This window comes from Cricetulus griseus, chromosome 2 (genome assembly GCF_003668045.3).
Source record: "Cricetulus griseus strain 17A/GY chromosome 2, alternate assembly CriGri-PICRH-1.0, whole genome shotgun sequence".
Taxonomy (NCBI): Eukaryota; Metazoa; Chordata; class Mammalia; order Rodentia; family Cricetidae; genus Cricetulus; species Cricetulus griseus.
In genome coordinates this window covers 428,596,621-428,617,711 of record NC_048595.1, presented here as the reverse complement: position 1 = coordinate 428,617,711, position 21,091 = coordinate 428,596,621, and the positions used below count along the sequence as shown (strand labels likewise).

General features: G+C 53.4%; 1 protein-coding gene across 1 annotated transcript; it reads right to left on the bottom strand.

Moving 5' to 3' along the window:
- Positions 1-339: 339 nt before the first annotated feature.
- Asic4 (acid sensing ion channel subunit family member 4) lies at positions 340-20,842 on the bottom strand. Its single transcript, XM_035438845.1, has 13 exons — positions 20,219-20,842; positions 14,251-14,320; positions 13,123-13,419; positions 9,177-9,256; positions 4,913-5,057; positions 4,680-4,807; positions 4,333-4,495; positions 3,867-3,923; positions 1,876-2,029; positions 1,232-1,323; positions 1,073-1,152; positions 766-870; positions 340-613 (listed from the first exon to the last, which is right to left on the bottom strand). Exons 1-13 carry the CDS (start codon positions 20,798-20,800, stop codon positions 500-502), a joined length of 2,067 nt encoding a protein of 688 aa, XP_035294736.1. The 5' UTR covers positions 20,801-20,842; the 3' UTR covers positions 340-499.
- Between the last annotated feature and the right edge of the window lie 249 nt (positions 20,843-21,091).

Genomic DNA, 21,091 nt, shown 5'->3' with positions numbered 1-21,091 from the left:
CCAAGAGGGGAACTGGGCCTGGAGAGAGGGAAGTAGAACCAGCCAAACATGCCTGGGTCCCAAAGAGTTGCCTTCTGCTACTTGGGCTGGGACCCTGACTATCCTGTGTCACCCACCCCCGCAGCCCCACCCTTCTATGTCTGTGTCCCACCCCCACCCAGTCCCCAAATATATACAAATGTACAGAGGGGCCCTGCCAGGGTTCCACCTCCCCCATCTTTCTCTTCCTCCCTCCCCTCCTCAGGGGCCTCTAGTCTGGTCTTCAGCCCTTCCTGGACACCCGCCTAGGAGCAGGGAGTGTGGACAAGAAGGACCCTTGTTCAAGGCAGCCGAGCCTGGGTTGGGGAGAGCAGGACCCCAGTCCTGGTCTCTCAGTGAGCACCACCCCTTCCCTTAGCCCTGGGCTGCCCCACGCCTTCTGTCCCAGGAGCAGGAGATGTGTGGGGCCTGGGTAGAATCCCAGAAACATGGGTACTTCCCACACACACACAGCACCATCCTAGCAAGCAAAGTCTTCAAAGAGACTTCCTGGTGGGCCGTGAGGGTGGTGATGGTTGGGAAGCAGGCTGCTAGCCCCTCCACCCTCCACACGCCCCCGGCTTGGACAAGGACTCTGTAAAATGAAAAGGGGATGGGACAGTGGTCAAGCTGTGTACTCAAGTCTCAACAATGGCTTTTCCTTCTCTGGGGTGTCTTGGGAACTTACAGGAAGTGGCCCTGGAGAGGGGGTGTTCTCTGGGTTGGGAGGAGAGCAGATTTACTCACCTGCTCCTTCAGCTCCTGCAGCCCCAAAGTGGAGATGCCCCCGGTGGATGTCCGTAGGGGGGGCTTGGGCCGTCGCCACACCCTCTTGAGTCGATCCCAGGAGACCTTGCAGGTCAAGGTGGGGTATAGAAGGGTCTCGGTTATAGGACTTGGTGCCTAGCAACCCCCTCTCATGGGGTCCCCAGGTCCCAACCCAGCTTCTTTAGAGTCAGACCCTCAAGCACTTCTAGAACCCTGAGCCCACTGCCCAGCCAGACCAGCCCACCCCGGAGCCACACCCACTAAGGGCCTTTCCTCATGCCCTTACCTCATAGATGTAGTCAAGGATCTCCAGCAAGGTAAGGACGCTAGCCCCAATGAACAGACCCATCTGTCCCCCAAGGTCCCCTGAGGAACAGGAGATTGGGGTCAGTGGGAACAGGCTGGGCTGATCCACACATGAGCTGGGGCTAGAGTCAGGGCTTACCCAGCAGGGCTGACAGGCCATAGGCTGCTCGCTGTTCCATGGCTTCAGACGTTAGGGCCTCAAAAAAGACATCCAGGACCAGGAAGTTCTCCCTGGGAGACATGAAATGACACCTGTATGAGGCTGATGGGCTCCTTGAGGAGGCAGCTGGCAAGAGCATCCTCAGTCTAGCTAGCTAATCCTGGTCTAAGACCCCTATGTGCTGGCGATCTGGTGGCCTCAGACCCCCAAAGAGAGTTAGGTCCAGCTGTGTTAGCTTGGTGGGTTTTTTGTTTTTTGTTTTTGTGTGTGTGTGTGTGTGGTTGTTTTGCTTTGTTTTTCTGAGAAAGGGTTTCATAGAGCCCAAGCTGGCCTTGATCTCCCTATGTATATGAGGAGAAAGGCATTATAGGTCTAGAACAATGGGATCTATAGAGTGGCAGGGGTGTGTACAAGGAGCTGGGGCAGCTCAGACTTGGACTGGGATGAGCTTTCCTGGAAGTGGACCAGGGTGTAACTTGAAGGATGGCAGTTAGAAAGATCGTGAATGGCATTCCTGGCAGGAGACCCAATACACACAAAGAGACAGCTCATTCTCAGTCTCCGCTGTGTCCCAGCCTGCTGAAGAGCCCTGTGCTCAAAGCCCGTCCGTGGGCATGTCTTACCGTATGTAGGTCTCATTGCGGTTGTACTTCCTTGCCAGGTACCTGGCTGAGCCCCTGTTGGGCATCTTGACCATGGAGATCTCTTTGCCATAGCGAGTCAGGTTGCATGGTGTGGGGCAGAAGCATGGGCCCTCAGAGCCTCCACCCAGGGAGTCTGCAACACAAAGGCAGCCAATTACAGTGGGGAGGGTGGTCCACCGGCCCAATAGCTGTGGGGACAGGCACAGAGGCTGTCCTGAGCTGGCAAGTCAATTCAAAGGGCCAGACCTGCCACCTCCTAGAACATTCTGACTGGGGTCCCCCTCAGACCAACTTTAAACCACCCATGATGGCAGCACCTCCACAAATCTCTCCCTCTGTCCCCAGCTCCCCGGGACAAGGATGTAAGAGCGTATCTGCCAGCATTAGTCAGTGAGATCTCAGACACACAACGAGTTAGTGGAAGGGTGTTGGGGTGGAAGGGAGGGAGAATGGATGGACAGAACAGACAGGATTCACCCACTTGATAGGCTAGGATGTTCCTGCTTGCCCCTTCAGGCCCCGTTTTCACTCTCTTTCTCCTTGCCTTATGCCCCCAGAAGGCTGTAGATCCCTGTCAAATGCATCTCCTTGCCACCTTTGCCTTCCAGCCTGTGGACAGGCAGGCCAGGAAGTAAGAGGGCAGCGGTTCCTGTGTACTTCTTTCTTGTTTCTCAGTTCCTGGCCACAGAGGCTGCGTTCTTCCTCTGGTACCACACTGCCATCAACGCTCCTCTCAGACAGCCCTAGGTGCTCTCTCCGTCTCTGTCTCTCTGTATCTCTGTGTTTTTCGAGCCCCGCCCCCCAATTAGCTCCATGGTGCTTCCTTCCTTCATACCTTCAAGCCTGAGAATGAAGGCTCCCTGCTGTCACTTAGTTTGTGGACTCTCACCATACCTGTGGCTCCCTTATCCAGCTGACGTCTGTTCCTTTGTTGAATGCTCTTCCCTCACACACTTGACAGATGCAGGTGGTGTGGGGGCACAGAGCACATCTTCGTTTACCAGTCTGCTGCCCCAGCATCTCAGACGCATCCCCAGAGGCCCATCACGGCTAGCTTTCTGCAGTGAGCTCCTAACTGGTGTCCTGTTTCAAGCTATCCACTCTGCATCTCACCCACTCACCTTTCTACTTAGCCTCAAGCCCTTGTTGGCTTCCCAGAACCTCCCTCTTCTACTCTCTGCTCCCTCCCTTGACCTCTGCCCTCCAGCCATACTGACCTTTGGGTGCCCTAGACAAAGCATGCTTTCTCAGGTCACAAGATATTACTACATAGGACCCTTCAAATCTCTGCTAATAATGTAGTTTTTCATGTAGAATCCTTCCTGCCTTTCTAGATTGAGGCTACATGTTCCTCCCCTGGGACTCCTAACACCCTTAAGATACACCTAATCAAGAACTGTAACACCGTTAGCATCTGTCCTCAGTAAGTACTCATGGACAAGGCCCTTGGTTCCTCAACATGCAGAACACATGGAATAGGTCTAGAGAATGAATCAGTCAGTCAATTGTTAGGAGGGTGGATGGACGGATGAATTGCAGGTCATGTGAGGCCTGTGGAAAGATGGAGTTTATTTTACCCATACTGACATCCAGCAATGTATTTTTCCTAGGGCTCAGAGAGAAGTCATTTCACTTTCTCAAAGAGAGGGGGTAGACAAGGGAGAGAGAGAGAGAGAGAGAGAGAGAGAGAGAGAGAGAGAGAGAGAGAGACTGAGACAGGAAGTCCAGCCCTTCACTCCCAGTCTTGGGTTCTCTGCAGCATCTATCTCCCCATGATCTGTCACCACTTACCCAAGTGTCTGAACCTGAAGAAGCCTTTTCGCCCCCCCCAGGTGTGAGATAAAGCTCAACCTCAACAAGACCCCCCCAGGACAGGTTGGGAGGAGAGGTGAGAAGACACAGAGGAGCAGGGCACACAGGGATGAAGAGAGCGATGAGAAAGAGACAGGAAAGGGGCAGGCAGCACACACCCAGTGTGTGGTCGGCACATTCAATGTAGATATTTGGCGGGCAGATGGTCTCATTGCCTGAAAGGAGAGAAGAGTATTTCTGAGATCTACAGTCCTTTCCCCTCTCCCTTACCACACACCCATGTGGGCATGCACATACATGCATGTGTGCACATACACATACAGATCAGTATATACTCACTCATGCATAAAAGCAATGAAAATGCATATATACATGTATGCATGTAATCATGCTCTTGCTTACACAACCCGACACGCACACATCCACACGAATATATATTAGCATGCACACAAGCCTGTGTACACATGCATTCCCAAACATACGAAAACATGCATAACTATCCAAACATACACCTGAGCACATGCTCATGAGTGTAGACATGGGTACGTATTGTACACATGTTTCTGCCCCTGGAAGTTCAAGAGCCCAGAAGAGTGGCACCAAAGACTGGCTGGAGGTGCCCACCTGGCATGTGCACCATCCGGCAGTGGCAGCGCTGAAGCACGGCCTCCTTTTCACAGCGCAGTCGGCAGGCAGACACACTATAGGCTGAGTAGCCCTGAAGCTCAGGCTCCCTGAGCTCGCTTTCCGCCCGGCAGTTGCCCCAAGGCTGGGGCAGATAAGTTAGCTGCAGAGATGGGGCATGACAAGGTCAAGGCCAAGCGTGTCAGTCAGGGCCAGTCCTCCAGTGTCAAGAGCCCCAACAAGGGCCATAGGGCTACCAGACTGAGTGTCTGCAAGGCAGATCTGGCCAGTATCCCTTCAAACAGATTTGCCCTGTGCCCAGGCTAGGCCTAGCTGGGGATGCTCACCCGCTGTTCCTGGCAAGACACAAAAGTCTGGAAGCCTGGGGACACACCAAACCCCAGCTGATGGATGTAGGGAGGCTCCTCCTGGCTGTGGATCTGCACTCGGATACCTGCCTCGAATGATGTCTCATCTGCACAGCAGAGATGAGGAGACCTCTTCAGAACCTACTCCAGGCAGAGAGCAGAGCCCAGACCCCATCCCTGAGTTGACCCTGATTCCCCTCCCGCCTGCGTACTTGTCTCCCTCCATATGGGTAGGTATTCCTCCTGCTGGATGTCCAGCATGATCTCCAGGCCACTCCCCATGCCACCTGCCCGGCTGGGCAGTGAACTCTGAGGATCGGCATTGAAGGTGTAACACTTCCCATAGCGAGTGTAGACCTGGATGGAGATAGAACATAACATTAACAGAACTCATATAGTCTGGAAGATTCTGACTGTGTAGTTCAAGTTGGATGTGCTCCTCCCCAGGGCCTTGCAGCACCCCAGGAATTCCCCTACCCAAGAGTTGCTGCACTGTGTGAACAACAGCCCTCCATGTAGCTGGCCTTGAGTTCACAATCCTCTTACTCTAACCACACAAGCTCTGGGCGTACAGGTGTGCATACCCCCATGCAGAATCAGCCTCTTGCTGTTCCCCCAAGTCTTGCCTTCCCTCCATGAGTAAAGGGTCCTCCTATTGCTACTTAGTTTTTTGAGTTAGGATCCCTAAAAATCTGCATCTCAAAAACAAAACCTGTGTCTCCTTCACTCTCACAGCAAATCCAACATGATCTACACCTACTTAGTCTCCCTCCATCCATCCCTTCCTTCTGTTCTCCACACAGCAGTCAAAGCGCTCAAGCCAACCAAGTTCCCCTGCCAGATTTTTATCTGTAGCGTACATATCATGCTATAAATCTCAGAGGTACACAATAAAACATATTTGATTCTTTGCGCATGTGTGCATTTGTACCCAGTGTGTACATTGTGGTGGAGGCCAGAGAGTAAAGCCAGGTACCTTCCTCAATCACCTTCCACCTTACTTTTGGAGACAGAGTCGTTCACCAAGCATGGAGATCATCGATTTGGCCAGGCTGGCTGGCCAGTGAGCTCCAGGATCCGCTTGTCTCTGCCTCTGCAGCTCTGGGGCTACAGGCCCATGCCTCAGTGCCCAGCTTTTACATGGATACTCAGAGTCCTCATGTTTGCACAGCAAGCCCTTCATCCACTGAGCCATCCCCTAGCCCCAGTAAAACTTATTTTTAAACTAGAAACTAAATAATGATAGCTTTCCATTTTCCAGAGAATAAAGTCAGACTCTTTCCCTAGCCTTAAAGTTGCCCTTCAGCGTGCCCCTGGCCCTCTTCTGTCCCTCCACCCCTGAAACTGTGACAACCTCAAACATCTGTTCACCTCAGACTTTTGTTGTCACTCCCTCTCCAGGAGTGGCAGAGCTAGCTGCCCTGAATTCCACTCAGCTCACACCCCATGCTCACCCGGATCATTTGTTCAGTATATAAATCAAGACCTGAGAGCTTGTTCATCTACTCGTTTCACTGTCCATTGCCCATGTCCCCTACTAGAGAGCATGCTGTACAGGAGCAGTGAGCCTGCCTGGTGTCCCATACCCTTGTCCCACTGTGGGGCACTTAAGGAACTTCCATATAAACCTTTACAATCCAAAGCCCAGTCTCCTCGAAGAGCATTCTTCCCCAACGACGCCAGATGGCGCTGGTGACCCAAAGATGAAGGCACAGGCTCTGGCAGGGGATTTTAGTGGCTGCCTGGAGTCACTGAGCAGCTGGAATGGGAGAGCTACTGAAAGAGGCGGATTCTAGCCTTCCCCCCCCCCCCCCCCGCCAGGCTCACCCCACAGAGACGTGCCCCTGGGTCAAACCCATCACAGGCAGCACCTTCTCTGGGGGCAAGGGGTCAGAGTGCTCCAGCACTACTCCCACCCCTTTCCTGGGAACGCATGTGTTCACACTGTAAGAGCTGAGAAAGAGCATGAAGTGGCATGGAGGAAAAAGATCTCCTCAGGCTTGACTGTAGCGGGAGAGACTGGGCTGAGAGCTGGCAAGTGGAGTTTCAACGCAATCCGAGGGGACCTCCAGGGACATCTTGAGGGGTGGAGTTCTGCCTCCCTCCTCTGGTGAGTTACCTACCTGCAGCTTCAGCAATCTTCTCCCCCCACCCCACCCCCCAAGTTCTTCCTTCACCCAACTGATTTCTGAAACAACAAAATACGCGTAGCAGGCACCTTGACATTTACAAAACACGGAAACATCTACTGCTATGCCATGTCATCCACCCAGGGCCTCTGATTTTAGATGCGTTTAATGGCCTTGGTTACAGAGAAGGAATCTGAAGCTCAGAAAGGTGAAGTGACTGGCGTGAGGCCACACAGCTAGTGACTGGATGGAGCTCATTGGGAAACCCCCAGCCACTCCCATAATTCATTGCGCGTGTCCCCCCACCCCAGAGCACCCAGCTCCAATTCAGGATGAAAGAGATGGGGTGCGCCTCCACTGCTCCTTCCTGTCCTTTGCTCCTCTTTCCTTCAGCTCCACTCCTCAGCCCCTTCCTTGCCTTCCCTCCCGGGGTCTTCTGCCTCTCTCTTCCTCACCTGTGCCTCCCCATCCTCTGGGTTGGTTCCAGTCCTTCCTTCCATCTGTATCATTCCTGTCTCCATCTGTACCCTCCATCACCTGGGGCATCCCAGGGACCTCACAGGAGTGGGCATCACAGACACCTCAGAGCATTCAAAGTACCCCAGGCATCTTAGGTTCCAGGCTCAGTCTAATCAAACGCTCACGGCTACCCTTAGGGCGGTATTACTATCTCCTCATTCAGCGGGTGAGGAGACAGAAGTTTGGAGAACTGGACCAGGTGGCAGAGGTCTCCAAGAGCAGCACTTCTCAAATGCCAATTTGTACCCAGATCCCCTTTGTAAAGTGCTGCTTCCGGTTTAATACCTGGAGGTAGACTGACTCCCTGGAAGGAAAATCTGCATTTCTACAAAGCTGCTGATCCCTGGACCACAATGTAAATAGAAAGGTCTAGTTGAACAAGGCATGGTGGCACAGCTCTGTAATCCCAGCAGCTCTTCACCGAGGCATGAGGACTATAAGTTCATGGCCTGCCGAGGCTACAAATTAAGTTCAAGGCTAGCTCCAGCAACTTAATGAGACCCTGTCTCAAAATAAAATGCAAAGAGGGCCAGGAGTATGGCTCAGTAGTAGAGTGAATGCCTAGTGTGGGGGAGGTCCTATGCTCCATTTCTGGGGCTGAAACTGAAAATAACTAGAGGAGATACAAGAGTCAAGCAAGACAGCTTGGGCCTAGTCATGGTCTCTCGGGACATGTCTGTGGAGAAAGAGGAACCTGAAGTGGGCTGAGTGCAAGACTCCTGTCTCCCTAGTGATATGGGAAAGGCAGATACAGGGACTACAGAAGTGCCCAACATCTGCCTGTTCCAGGCCAAGAAGTTGTTGGAATCAGTTCCTGCCAACTCAGCCAGTTTTGAGTGCATGCTTGAGTTGAGAGGCTAAATGAGGCCCAGGCTATGCGAGGGAACCCTGGGTCTATGTTGCTCACTCATGTCTGCCAAGCAATGCCGCGCCATGGTCTCTCTGAAGCTTAGCCTCACTCACAGGTCTCCAAATCCCTGAAGCATGGAATCCTGCTTTCTTCCCTCTTGGCATTCCCAAAGTCCAGTGAGATTAGTAGAAGGAGGGGCAAAGGGCAGGAGAAAGGCAAACATGATCAAACATCCTCATTTTGTCCAAGATCAAAAAGTTCTCTTTTTTTCTTTTTAGAATTTCATACATGAATACATGTTTCACAGATATACACCTGCCTCTGCCTCCAGAGTGCTGGGATTAAAGGCGTGTCCCACCACTGCTGGCATCTCAAGTCTTCTGAGAAGTGCTTTTGGTGTATTTTCTCCTTGGACCCTCTACACAAGCCACATGAGCTAATTACTGTTGCCCTCTCTGAAGGATGAAGTAACTGAATCTCAGAGAGGGAGAGTGGCTTGGCTAAGTGTGCACAGCCAGCAAAGGGCAGTGATTGAACCCGATGGGACCCCATGTACTATACAATCAGTTCTTATAAAATACCTGGTGTGGGCTCAATGGATGACAAATGCTCCCTTGGTGGAACAGTACTGTAGGTTTATATTTCAACATATGTACACAGACACACGCTACTGGACAGTGAGTCCGCCCCTGCACAGTGGAGCTCACCCCTAACTTGGGAGGAGTTGATTACCTAGCAAATTATACTGGGCGGGGGGAGCAGAGAGTGACACAGAAGATGTAGTCCAGGTTCAAAGGACACTCTACAGAAAATGGACAGGCCAGACTGTCAGGACTGGGCCACCTGCACAGCCTGGGTCAGGCCCCACTGCTGGGAAGAGCACGTCGTTGCCCCGGAGACAGTCCCTGGCCCAGGCATTGGTGGTGGAGCCAGTCACTGGCTCCTAAGTGGTAGAATTCTGGTGGCAGCACAGCCCACAGCTTCTTCCATGGAGACGGCACGGCTGTTCAGCCACAAGGTCCCACTGGCTGTCCACTGCTCCCTCCCCATGGACTGGCCTAAAAAGAGATTGTGTATACAAGAGTTGAGAGCCTCGGGACCCAACCACAGAGAGGGTTGGCGCTGGGCCAAGAAGTGTCCTGATGGTGGAAGGGCCATCTCCAGATAACCTCAGCTTCTAAGTGCTGCCCATGGGGCCTTGATCCTGTCAAAACCCTAACACCTGCTCTCTATGTCGGTTTCCAATCCCATGCTACCAGCCCTAGCTGGAGTGTATAACCTCTTGGAACTTCCCTGAGCTGAAAATAGATGGACTGACTATAAACAGAACACCTAAGATCCCTCCACCAGCTTCCTGTAGCCACCCTTCTACTGGTCCCTCTCTCATTGTCTCTCCCAACAGCGCTGGCCCGAGTCATTGCCTGTTTCCTGCTCAGTCCCTTCTCTTCTCTAGCTCCCTGGTCGACCTTTTCTGGGCACCCAAACAGTTGTCCCTCTGGACTCTGTTTCTCTGCTTCTAGCCATTGGCCAACGCATTTCTCATCCCAGCATCCCTTTCTCTCCCATAGCCTCGATGCCCTCTGGCCTCTTTGTCCCTTGCCCTCTCTACCTCTATCCTATTTGCTTTTCTCTCTGTCCATCCTTGCATGTGAGTATTCCGTTTCTATGCCTTGTCTTCCTCCTAGACTTTACTATGGACCTGAGGTTATTCAGACGTCCTCCCTATTCTCCTCCCTCCCCCCAGTCCAATCCAACCCGCCCCATCTGCCTGAGACAATGATCAGGAGCTGGAAGAGATCTGTCCAGAGCTTGCTCCCCTGAGCGATGGCTTCTCTCTCAGCCCTCTGAGCTCCATCCATCCACAGCTCCCATTTCCCAAGATAGCTCTCCCTGCCTGGCTGCTGGCTTCCCCCCTCCCCAACCCTCCCTAGATCCTCTTCCTCCCTGTAGCCACAGAGCCCACAGGGTTAATAGCCAATTAGTAGGGCCAGGGCTCAGCTATGTGGGAGAAGGCCCTGGGCCTCCAGGAGATAAGAAGCAGCCAGAAGCAGCAAGGACCAGGCAGCTAATCCCATAGCTAATCTGCAGCCTGGGCTTTATCTCCACCGCCTTCTGGGCACCCAGCTTCTGCCAAGACCCCAGCACCTCCCCCTAAATACTTCTCTGTGGATGGTAGACCCTCTCCTTTATCCCTCTGCCCTCCTCTGTGAGGTCCACCCCTATGCCTCCTTCTTAGGTGCCCTGGAATGAACTTCCCTTTACCCTGCAGTCCAGAGGAGTCCACTGCAGACCAATAGAAGGGGTTGAATACATCTTCATCCAACCCTGACTAGCACTCTAGGTGGGAGAGCTCCTAAGCCAGGGCTTTACACAAGGGTGACCCAGGATCCAGGTTCAGTGCTTCATCCTTCTCTCTCCTCTCCTCAGGCAGAGGAAGAAAGATAGTGCCAACTCCAAATGCTTGGATGTCTGTGCTGGTCAAAAGCTTGGGATCACTGGTACCACCCCCCCCCCATTGAACAGAGGCTAAAGCAGAAGCCTAGAGATGCCAGCCCCATGTCCCAGAGCACACAAGGAATATGATTCAGCGCTATAACCCAGTTGGTCTCCCCAACCAGTGCCAGCATTCTTCACTAATTTTGTCACCTTCCTGGGAGTCAGTAGACACTGAGTCTAGCTGCAGTCTACCTCTGACAGCCTGGGTTACTGTTTTTTTGTTGTTGTTGTTTGGTTGGTTGGTTTTTGTTTTGTTTTGTTTTACTTTTTTGAACCTCAGTTTTGTCTTCTGTCAAATGGAACCTTCCAGAAAATTTCTGCCTGCCTTGTTTCATGGGATAGTTGTAAGTCTGAAAAGAGAAAAAATAGCAAGCCCAAAGGCAAGCACCTGTAGTCGCCACTACTTAGGACTCTGAGGCAGGAGGATTGGTTCAGTCCAGGAATTTGGGGTAATACAGTGAGACCCATATTAAGTAAACAGACATTTGTAAAGTGAAATCATATGCATGACACCCCAGCATTGGTCAGTGAGGCTGGGAATAGATACAGAAGAGTCACAACATGGAGGAGGGGAGAGAGTTTGGAGCCTGACAAAGCAGAGTTCAAGTCCCACCTCTTCCATCAACCTTAACAAACAGCTTGAGGCAGTGATCAGGAGCTGGGTGCCTTAGTGCCTTGGTTTGCACCTCCATAAGAGGCAACCAGCAAAACCTCCACCCCAGGTGAGGACTGCAGATTAGAGATATACTCCTGAGTGATGCATGGCAGGCACTCAGAAAGGAGAGCCCACTCAGGAAGGGAGCTTCCAGTCACACAGCACAGCTGCTTTGGTTTTGGATTCCCACTGGGCCCATCTTCTCAGGGCCTCCTGCCTGTTGGTAAAGATGTCTGCCCTAAGGAGCTGTCAGCATGGAGCGCTTTCAGAGCAAAGCGCACAGGCTCTGAGATGTGGCTGTTCCGGCAGATGGAAAGCTCAACCTGGCTTACTGCCGGGGACTTGTTCTTACTAAAGTCTGTGGGATTCAGATTCAGTTATTTAACCTCCCTGGTCCTCCATTTTTTCATCCGTGAGATGGGAATAAAATCAAGTACCCTTCAAAGTTGAAATGAGAAAAGACATCATAACGCATTAGCAACAGCTAAGTCCTCTGAACAGAGCACAGATTTGAGTGCTTTCCATAAATAAACTCTTTCATGCTCAGGAAAAATATTATAGAAGTTATTCTCATTGTCCCCATTTCACAGACAAGATGGTAGAGGCACAGAGAGGATAAGTAACTTTGCCAGGGTCAAGTGATGTAGCAGAGAATGGTGGGTATTGGAACAGCTCATATGTCAGACAGTAGTCCTGGAGCTTTTACTATGTGTCAGTCAGTGTTTGGTACTGGGGATACATTGTAGAACAACCCAGTCTGTCTCAGGGAGTTTGCTGTCTAATGTGGAAACATGCATTCATTCAAAAAAGTGTTCGCTGAGCACCTACTCCATGTGCCAGGCATATTCAAAGTGCCAGGTCAACAAGAGGGAACAGAACGCACAAACCTAACAATCAATCACACAATAGATGCTACTGGCTGCTGTCCATGCTGTGATGGAGATCCCAGCCAAGGCCACTGCTGATGCAACAGGAGTATGGTTCCAGTTGGATGGTTAGGGGAAGCATCTTTGAATAAGCTGGCTGGCCCACCACCCAGGAAGGACATCAGCTAGACTTAGGGAAGACACACTACTTCCAATAGGTCTAATAGTAGGAGTGTACCCTGGGTGGAACACTCCTTTACTACGTACTCAACAGTTCCCAGTGCTCAATGCCACCCCGTGCTTTTCAGGGAGCCTTCCTCCAAGGTGGGTCTGGGAATGGTGGTAGTGTCTGTTCCAACGTGTAAGAACCATGGTGGCTGGGAAGGAGAAACTAGCTAAGGCTCAGCGACCAGAGCATAGGAGGGGGCACCGGAAGTGAAAGTATGAAATGGGGGCTCAGGGTTGCTTCCCAAGCGGACCAGGGCCGGGCTCCAGGACCCAGGTAAACAGTTACACCTGTTCCTGGTCAGCCATTGCCTAAGCATTAAACCCCAGAAAGACAAATTTTGCAGGCGATAATGTTTTTAATTGGTAACTAAGTCCTTCCCTTGTACTCCCACCGCTCGATGCAAACAAAGCTGTTTCACACTCACAAAGAGTTTCACACTCACAGTTGGTGGGCGGGAGTTTTCAATTCCAACAAGACTTGGGGAGACCTGGGGTAGTAGTGGTAGTAGCAGCAGCAGCAGTAGTGTGTGTGTGTGTGTGTGTGTGTGTGTGTGTGTGTGTGTGTGTGTGTGTGTGTCCGCTGCACGAGTGGGTGGGCGCCCATCAGAAACCCCTGCCCTAGACGCACTTCTGGCAGGGCAGACCTAGCTGCCCGCGCTGCACCGCCGCGAGGCCGCACCCAAGGGCCACGCTCCCCCGCTGGCTGCCTCTCCTGCGGGGCAGGCATCCATCACCGAGCAGCGCCCTCCCTCCGTCTCCTTCGGGCTCCTCGGCTCTCCTCCTTGGGTTCGCCTCATTTGCATTCCCTCGGCTCCCGGCTCCTCGGCAAAGTGACCTCCGTGCACACAGCAGCGCCAGAGGCTTCCACCGCGGAGGGAGACACCGTCGCCCGCCGCCCGCCGCCCGCCGCCCGCTGTGGCCTGGGAGGCGATCAAAGGGGTGGGAGCAGGGACAGCGCAGACAGGAGTAGACCCAGCTGGGGACCAGGGTTGGGTGTGGCCAGTGAGCCTGAGAACTATCAATAGGCCTGGTGCTAGGGCGGCGTTGAAGGGCTTGAGTAAGTTTTGAACCCTCGACCTCAGTTTCTAGCCCGGGTGGAGTGAAATGTGGAGGTCACTCACCCTTAGGTCCGGGGAGCTGGGCCCTAGAAATGAACCTCCTCGTGAAATCAGAGACTCTCAAACACCTCAGCCTCCACTTGCACCCCAGCTAGAGAGAGGCCTGTTCCACCGTGCAGTCCCTCAGGACTGTCCAACCTTCCCCGGGGTCTGCCCAGTCCCCTGTCCCCACTCCCCTGGCCAGCCAAGCTGCCTCCCCCACCCCCCGCTTGGTATTTACACCTTTCACACATTTGTAAGCTATTATCCTGTCCACGCTTAGTCACCGCTGAGCCAAGCGCCACGGATTTAGCTCCTTTAATCTTTCCTCCTAAATCAATCCTCCATTTCCCCTTAATCATCCCGTGGCTCCTCTCTGAACTCTTGCTGCTGCCTCGCCTGGCGCAGTCTATGCCTATCTCCCTGGAACTGCTCCCCCTCCAACCCAAAGCGGTGTCCCAAGGGCACTGTGAACATCTAGGGGGTGGGCTGGGTATTCAGCCCTGCTACCCCCTGCTTGGGAGTCATGGGAAGAAATGCAGGCATCCCTGGCCTTTTCCAGAAGACACACAGCATTAGACCTTTGCTGTTCTCGGCCTCAAACTCTCTGTCTTCCTGCCTACCCCCACAGCACGAGGGCGGGGTACTCTAAAGACCCTAAGCCTCTGTCACAGCCCACCAAACGCAAAAACAATGACAACAAAACGAACAATTCTGGTAGATGAGATTGTCTTTTGCCTGCCCATCGAGCTGGCGATCCCCGCTTCCTTGATCCAGTTGCTGAAAGAAGGTGAATGCAGGAAAGCCAGGAAGGGCAGGAAAAGCTGGTGTCTCCCCAACCTAAGGTTGCTGTCCCTCCTCCTCCAGGGAGGCTGCCCATCTCTCCTGGGCCAACCTTGGGCCACTCACTCCACTCCCTGTCCAGGGGTGGGTCCAGTAGCGTAGAGACTGGACTTTCTCTGGGATCCCTAGGACCCTCTTGCCTCCAGGGTTCTGATCCTTTCTCCCCCTCATCCCAGACCTAGGTCAGGCAGCCCTGCTCTCTGCCACAAGAGGGGGCAGGTTCCTCCTGGAAGCCCAAGGACAGGAATGGGGGTCCATAAAGAGGCTGGGGGGGTACGTATGGGGGCCATTTCTTCAGATGCTAATCAGCATCTTCCAGCAGTGAGAGGAGAAGCTGAGTTGATAATGAGCCCAGCTCGGGGCTGATTCCTGATTAATGAAGAGGCCACAGGGCTTCTGGAGTGGGGCCGGGTGGGGCATGCCTCTCATGACCCTCCCCGTTGCCCTTGAAGACCAGCCCTCTGGGACGCTTTTCCCTGCCATTCCCTACAGACAGAATTCTCTAATGGTGTCCACCAATTTCACTGCCAATGCATCCGGATTGAGAGCGCCCCCTCCAGGAGAACTCGAGGAGCAGCAGCCAGTGCCGAGGAAGAGGTGTGCAGTACCCGCTTGGGTTCAGCTATCTGACCTGTAGGCAGACTACAGGGTTACTAAAATTGGAGAACTTTTTTATTGAAAGAAACTAGACTTGGAGCTTCTTTTGACAGCACAGAAGATTACTGACACTCACACACACAGGGCAACAGTTAGCTGGAGCCGAGGCTGAGACCCCCCCCTTCACAGTATTGCTCTCACTGACTCCACCTGCCCGGCTCCCCAAGGCAGGAGCAGCCCTTAACCAGATGTTCACTAAATGTGCACAAGGTTCACACCTAGAGACATAATGGGACCATAGGGACAGAGGACCGGGTGGGGGGATTCAGGCAGAGTTAACAAAGTTCACCTGGTATGTAAAAGGTCTGGGTTGACATCAGAAGCAATACCCCCCTTTCTAGAGTCAAGGGGTTATAGGGGGGGGTCTGGAGTTGGGAGGTGAGCATAGGATAGTCCCTTCTATAGACAATGGTAGGTGGTCAGAGGTAGAGCCTTCCAATATCGGCCTGACACATTAGGCAAAAGCAGGGATGAGGGAGGAAAGGAACGGAAAGAGGAGATTGCTGAAGAGCCCCAAACTGAGAGTCAGGGCAACCAGAGTCGTAGAGGCTTGTATGAAGTGCTCCTTGCCTCAGAGCTGTCCTGGGTAGCGGGTGGGGAGGGCTGTGAGGGGAGGGAGAGGGCAGGGGGGGACTGCCCAGCTGGAAGAGGCCTTGTCTAATTGTGCCTGATTAGTAGAGAGGAAGAGAACAGGGCGAGTGATTAATAGTCACCAGCGTGTGGGGAAGGAGGATTGGGAGGGGGAGGGAAGCCTGAGAGCCAAGAGGAGATGGAGACAGTGAGGTACCCACGGGGCTTTAGCCTCCTACCCTTCTAGGGGCTGTCTGCACCTTTGATCCTGGGGAGTCCTACAACCAGGATCTGGGACCTGTCCCTACCTCCTAAGGGATTCCCTCCTCCGTCCTGCCTCGATTTTCAGGCAGGGACATGGAAGAGAAGAGACCAAGGTCATGTCTGCCTCTGGGGAAAGAAGTATCTGCATTCACATGATGCTTTCAGACACCCCAAAGCTCCCAACCCCAAGACACTGGCCCCGCCCTTAGCTTAACCTAGGACCTCAGCTTGCCTTCTAATCACAGCCCACAAAACATCATCGTAAGCACATCCTTTAGTCCCATCAGTAATTCTAGCCCTGCCTGAGCCAGGCAATCTGAACCTTATTCACGAGTATGTTGTACAACATGCACCAGTTGCACGTGCCAAATCACATTTCAAATGCTCGACAGCCATGGGTGGCTAGTGACTACTGTGCTGGACAATACAGACATAGGATGTTTCCATCACCACAGAAGGTTTATGGTCTAGCACTGACCTATATAGTATATGCACATATGTACATGTGTGTGCTTGCTTGAGAGGACTGTAACTACGGAGAGGACAGTGAGGGTCGAAGGCTATGAGGGGACAAGACTAGGGGATGGAGAGCAGTGTTGTTCTAGAGCAGGGATCAGAAACCACCTGGTGATGCTGAGAACTGTGAGGTTAAAAGATGGTCAGGAGCTGAGGTGGTTGTGTTTGTGACAACTGTCACTTGCAGAGTGCATACCATGTGCATGCCAGGCAGTGTGCTAAACTCCTTTGCAGTTCCTTGCCCTCACAACCTCCCTATGGCCTGTGTAACGAATACACAAATGATATCCTCAAGGCCACGAAATTGAATAGAACTAAGGTTCAAGCCCTCACGATCAGACAGCTCCGGAACTCACACACGGTGTTTAGTCCCCCTGCTGAGAGGAGATGGTGGCTTTTAGAGCCACCTTTGCTTTGTACAGATAAGCAATGAAGGCTAGGGAGAAAGTGATTGCCTCCTACCAAGCCCACAGACTTCGAGTGAGCCATGATGGGGGAGGCGGAACTGGGGCTTGGCCCACAGTTGGGGGATAGTGGAATCAAGGGAGAGCCCTAGAGTGTCTGGGGGGGGGGGTGGTGTTGAAAGTATGAGGTAGAAATGGGAGTGGGCTGGTGTGAGGCCAGTAGAGGAGAAAGGGGAAGGAAGAGACGAGCCAGGGGCCAATGTGGAGGACAGGGGTGTGGAAAAGCCCATTGCACTGCACCCTCAGAAAGAAACCTTGCCTATCTTCCCTCCTCTCCTCTCTCCTCTCCAAACCTCAGTTGGCTGCCTCATCCTTAAACCTCCCCAGCTCTCTTTTAGCCCAAAGTGGCCTCTGTCTCTGAACTCGGGCTCTTACCGTCCATGCACCTCAGCTGGCAATTAATCCTGGCACCTTATGACATTGCTTGCATGGCTGATTAACTCTTGCATGCTTGTTTAAGCTTTTGAGCATCCCTGTCCCTGTTCTTCCATGAGACTGAAGGCATTTTGAGGACAGGGTCTGAGGATTAGGGCTTCCCTTCTTTGCTGTCCCCGCCTAGGTCCTAGCAAGGAACCCAACATGCATAGGTACACAGAACCGCATTCTGAATGGCTGACTGGGAGTAAATGAAGGGATATTTGGGAGCGTGGGGGTGAGAGTGATTTCAGAGGTACCAGAAGCAAGAGCAGAAGCTTAGGGGACTGGGGGAGGGCACATTACCCAGAGTAAAAATAGGCTGGAAAATGTGACATTTATTAACTTGGATTCCGGAGGAAAGGTCACAGCAGAGTGGGGAGTGGGAAGGAGGAAACAGGGAAAGCAACAGAAAACACATAATGGTCCCTTACCGAAGCCTGTCTGTCACAGTCACTGACCATTCCACCACCCACTCCCTGGCAGGTGTTACTGCAAATGGCTCTCATTTTCAGCTCCTTACCAAAGGCCCTCAAATCTCCATCATGTAGCCAACATCCTCACCACAGAGCTGATTCTGGACCTCATGTCCTCACCGGAGGTCTCCAGTCTTCATTCCCTTCTCCAGTCTCACCCAGGCAGTGCATCCAATCTTCTCCATCTCCATGGGCCCCAGCCCAGTTCCTAACTCTCTCAGACTCCAGGGCCAGGGGCAATTGCATGTAGCAGGTGGTGGATGGGGTGTGGGCAGGGGGTTATGAGTCTAGGCTAGGTGGACATGGTAAACAGGAACCCTAGAGGGGGAATTCTGTCCCTCCGGGTTCTTGCTTTGCCCCGCTTGTACTGATGTTCCTGGGACAGCTCCACAGCAGAGATGTATAAGCTTTGACCTCCCTCTCCAGCCCCAGGGTACCAAAGGACCTAGGGAAAGCTATCCTTGCCCCCCTTACCCCTGCTATCCCTAGGATTCCAGGGACTCTTAGCTTGGATCAAAGGAATCCCTGTCCCTGAATTATCCGGACACCTCTTACCCTAACAGAAACCTTCTGTCACCTCCCCTTCACTTCCTAAGTGTCCTCCATCTCTCCTCCATTGGTGTGTGTCATCATTACCCTTCCCCTTTCCTGCCCACCCCAACTGGAGCTAAGACACAAACTCAGGGACACAAAGACCCCATTGATTTCTATCTCAGCAGCACTTGCTGGGACTGAGTTCCTCCCCACCCCCCATCACAGAGGGGTGAGACTGCAAGACAGGGGTCCCATGGGTCCCCAAGGCCACACTCACACTCTATACATCACTTCCTCTTTAGGGACTCTCCCAGCTCTGGCTTGGGAGAGCAGTATTTTATTTTCCTAGAAGACAGAGTGTTTAGCTAGACAACAGGCTGATATTCCCTAATTCCACTCCTGGCACAATCTCCCCCCTCCTGTCCCTCTTTTCATGTTAATTCCTCCACCCACCAAACCCACCCACATAACCCAAAGCAAGAGGCCCTAGACACTGCAGACATGGTGGGGCCAGGAACCTGTTTGATGCATGTTTCCTGGTAACACTGAGGCAGTGAGGATGAGCTTGTGCACAAGGAGCTAGGCTCTTAAGAGGGAAAGTACCCATTGCTGCTGGAGGGCTGGATGCCAGTGGGCATCAGGTCGATACCACAGATTTGCTCATATACTAGGCAATAGCCACAAGGTTGAAACCACACACACACACATACATAAAGATAGACATGGACTGGGGACTGGGGACAGGCATCTCAAGCACATTGTGAATAATAGCTTTTGAGTGTGGGTGAAAGGAACCCTGACAGACCTGACAGAGTCCAAGACACACCCTCCACATTCACACACCTGACTGTGGGAGGAGTGCGAGCATAGCAGGCGGAGCTGACACTCCGCTTCTGGTGAGGGTACGTGTGTTTGTATTCACATACATGGGGGCGATGGTGACAGACAGTTGTCCCTGCGTGGAGAATGGAGGGAAGAGGTTGGGGTAGATTGGGAGGGTGGTGTCAGGAGTTGGGATGACATCCCAAGCATGACCCCATCCTTGGCAGCTATGAGCTGGGATTCAGGCATGGAATGAATAGCTCTCTGGGTGTGTGGGTGTGCAGGTGTGCATATGGGTGTAGTGACAGGGACACGGAATGTGCATGACAGGGAGTGTGCAAGGAAACTATGTCCCTGAACAGTAGGAGTGTGTGTGTTCACGTGCCAGCTCCGAGGGTGAGTTATGCCCATAGAGGGAATGAGTGATTCCCAGTGTGAGAGCCAGAGCCAGGCAAGGGAGCAGCAGGAACAGGGGCTGGAGGGGGTGGGGGCACTGGCAGGCAGGAAAGACCAAGGGGACCATGAAAGAGGGATGTGTGAGGGCGGCTGTGAAGGGGTATGTGTGTGTGTGAAAGACACAGAGACGGAAGAGACTGGCACCCAGTATACACGAAAACCATCTCCATCCAGCTGGCTGGCTGGGCCAGCTCTCCAGAAGGCAGCCCTGACTCCTTCCTTTGACAGGGACACCTCTCCCCTCTAGCAACCCTCTCCCCGTCACTTTCATTTGCTGGGAAGAAGAATCCAGTAGCCCCAGAAGAAAAGGACAACAGAGCAAAGTAGCGCTCAGTCTGTCTGTCGGTGGGATGAAGACCAGCTTCAGGGCCCCGAGCCCATCCCCGGGGAATGCCCCTGGCCCCCAGCCTTGAGCACTGCAGCAACAGAGGCAGCAGCAGCAGCAGAAGAGGAGCTGTACCGCCGAGGGTAAGCCCTTCTGAGCATCCTCTGCTCCAGGGCTGAGGAACCAGAGGGAAACACCAGCTGGGGGAGACACGAGGCCTGCCTCTGCTGGCAGAAGGAAGGGAAGCCCTGTTGAGGATGCCCTCAAGTACCACCCTCCACCCCCACTTCAGCCTCTGGCCACCCCAGGTTTAGATGGCCCAGCTAGTGGAACTCACCACGGAGAAGTTGCTGGCGGAGCAGTGGTGCCCACTGAAGTTGCAGCTCTTGAGCATGTCAGCAAGCTGGTGGCCAGTGCGGTTGAGGATGTCTACCATGTCAGGCTCTGGGTAGCGAAGGCCAGCTGCACGGTGCCCATCCCGGTCTTTGGGGGGCAGCCCTGTCAGGTTGGCCAGGTGGAAAATATCAGCATCGCTGAGTGCCGAATGCCGGAAGCGGTTGATGTTGCAGAGGGTGACAGCGGGGAAGCCCGCCACTGGGGCTGGGGCAGCAGGGTCCACGGCTACCAGGTGAGGCCGGGTCAGGTAGCCCCTGGCCAGGCTGGCTGCCTGGTATAGGAAGGCAGCCAGTGAGGTGAGTAGGGCCAGTGCCCACAGGGTTCTGCGCAGTCCATGGGGGCCTGGGGCACAGGCCCGGCCCAACCCATGCAGAGTGCTGGTGCTGGCAAAGGTGGCCAGGTCCCGAGGGGCTGCTGGCCCCTGAGCAGCCCCCAGGAGGCTCTGCTCATCTCCTGCCTCCTTCTCCTTGGGTTTTGCATCCTCCTCAGCAAATTTGATTTTGCACACAATCTCGATCGGCATCTGTCCCCGGCTGCTGGGACTGGCCAGAGCCTCACTGCTACTGTCCCTCCCTGGACAGCAGCCCTGGTGCCCTCCGGAGTGGTGGTGGTAGCAGCGGCTGCTCTTCTAAACTCAGGGCAATCAGGAGGAGGATGGGGACAGGGTGGGGGCCCGAGGTGGGGGCGTCACTCCCACTCCCAGCAGCTCCGCAGCCCCGGAGCTGCCTCTGCCGCTGCTGCCTCTGCTGCCGCTTGTCTCTCTCCTCGATCGTCTCCTTGTGGCTTCCCTTATCAGCACCAGCACAGCTGTCAG

What these genes read in the sequence shown, in the direction of transcription:
- Asic4 (XM_035438845.1), bottom strand. Translation starts at nt 20,800, where the DNA reads ATGCCGATCGAGATTGTGTGCAAAATCAAATTTGCTGAGGAGGATGCA. An exon ending in CCGCCAGCAACTTCTCCGTG is followed by an intron (nt 14,321 to 20,218) that starts GTGAGTTCCACT and finishes ACCTTCTTTCAG; the next exon opens with CAACTGGATCAAGGAAGCGG. An exon ending in CGCAATGAGACCTACATACG is followed by an intron (nt 1,324 to 1,875) that starts GTAAGACATGCC and finishes CATGTCTCCCAG; the next exon opens with GGAGAACTTCCTGGTCCTGG.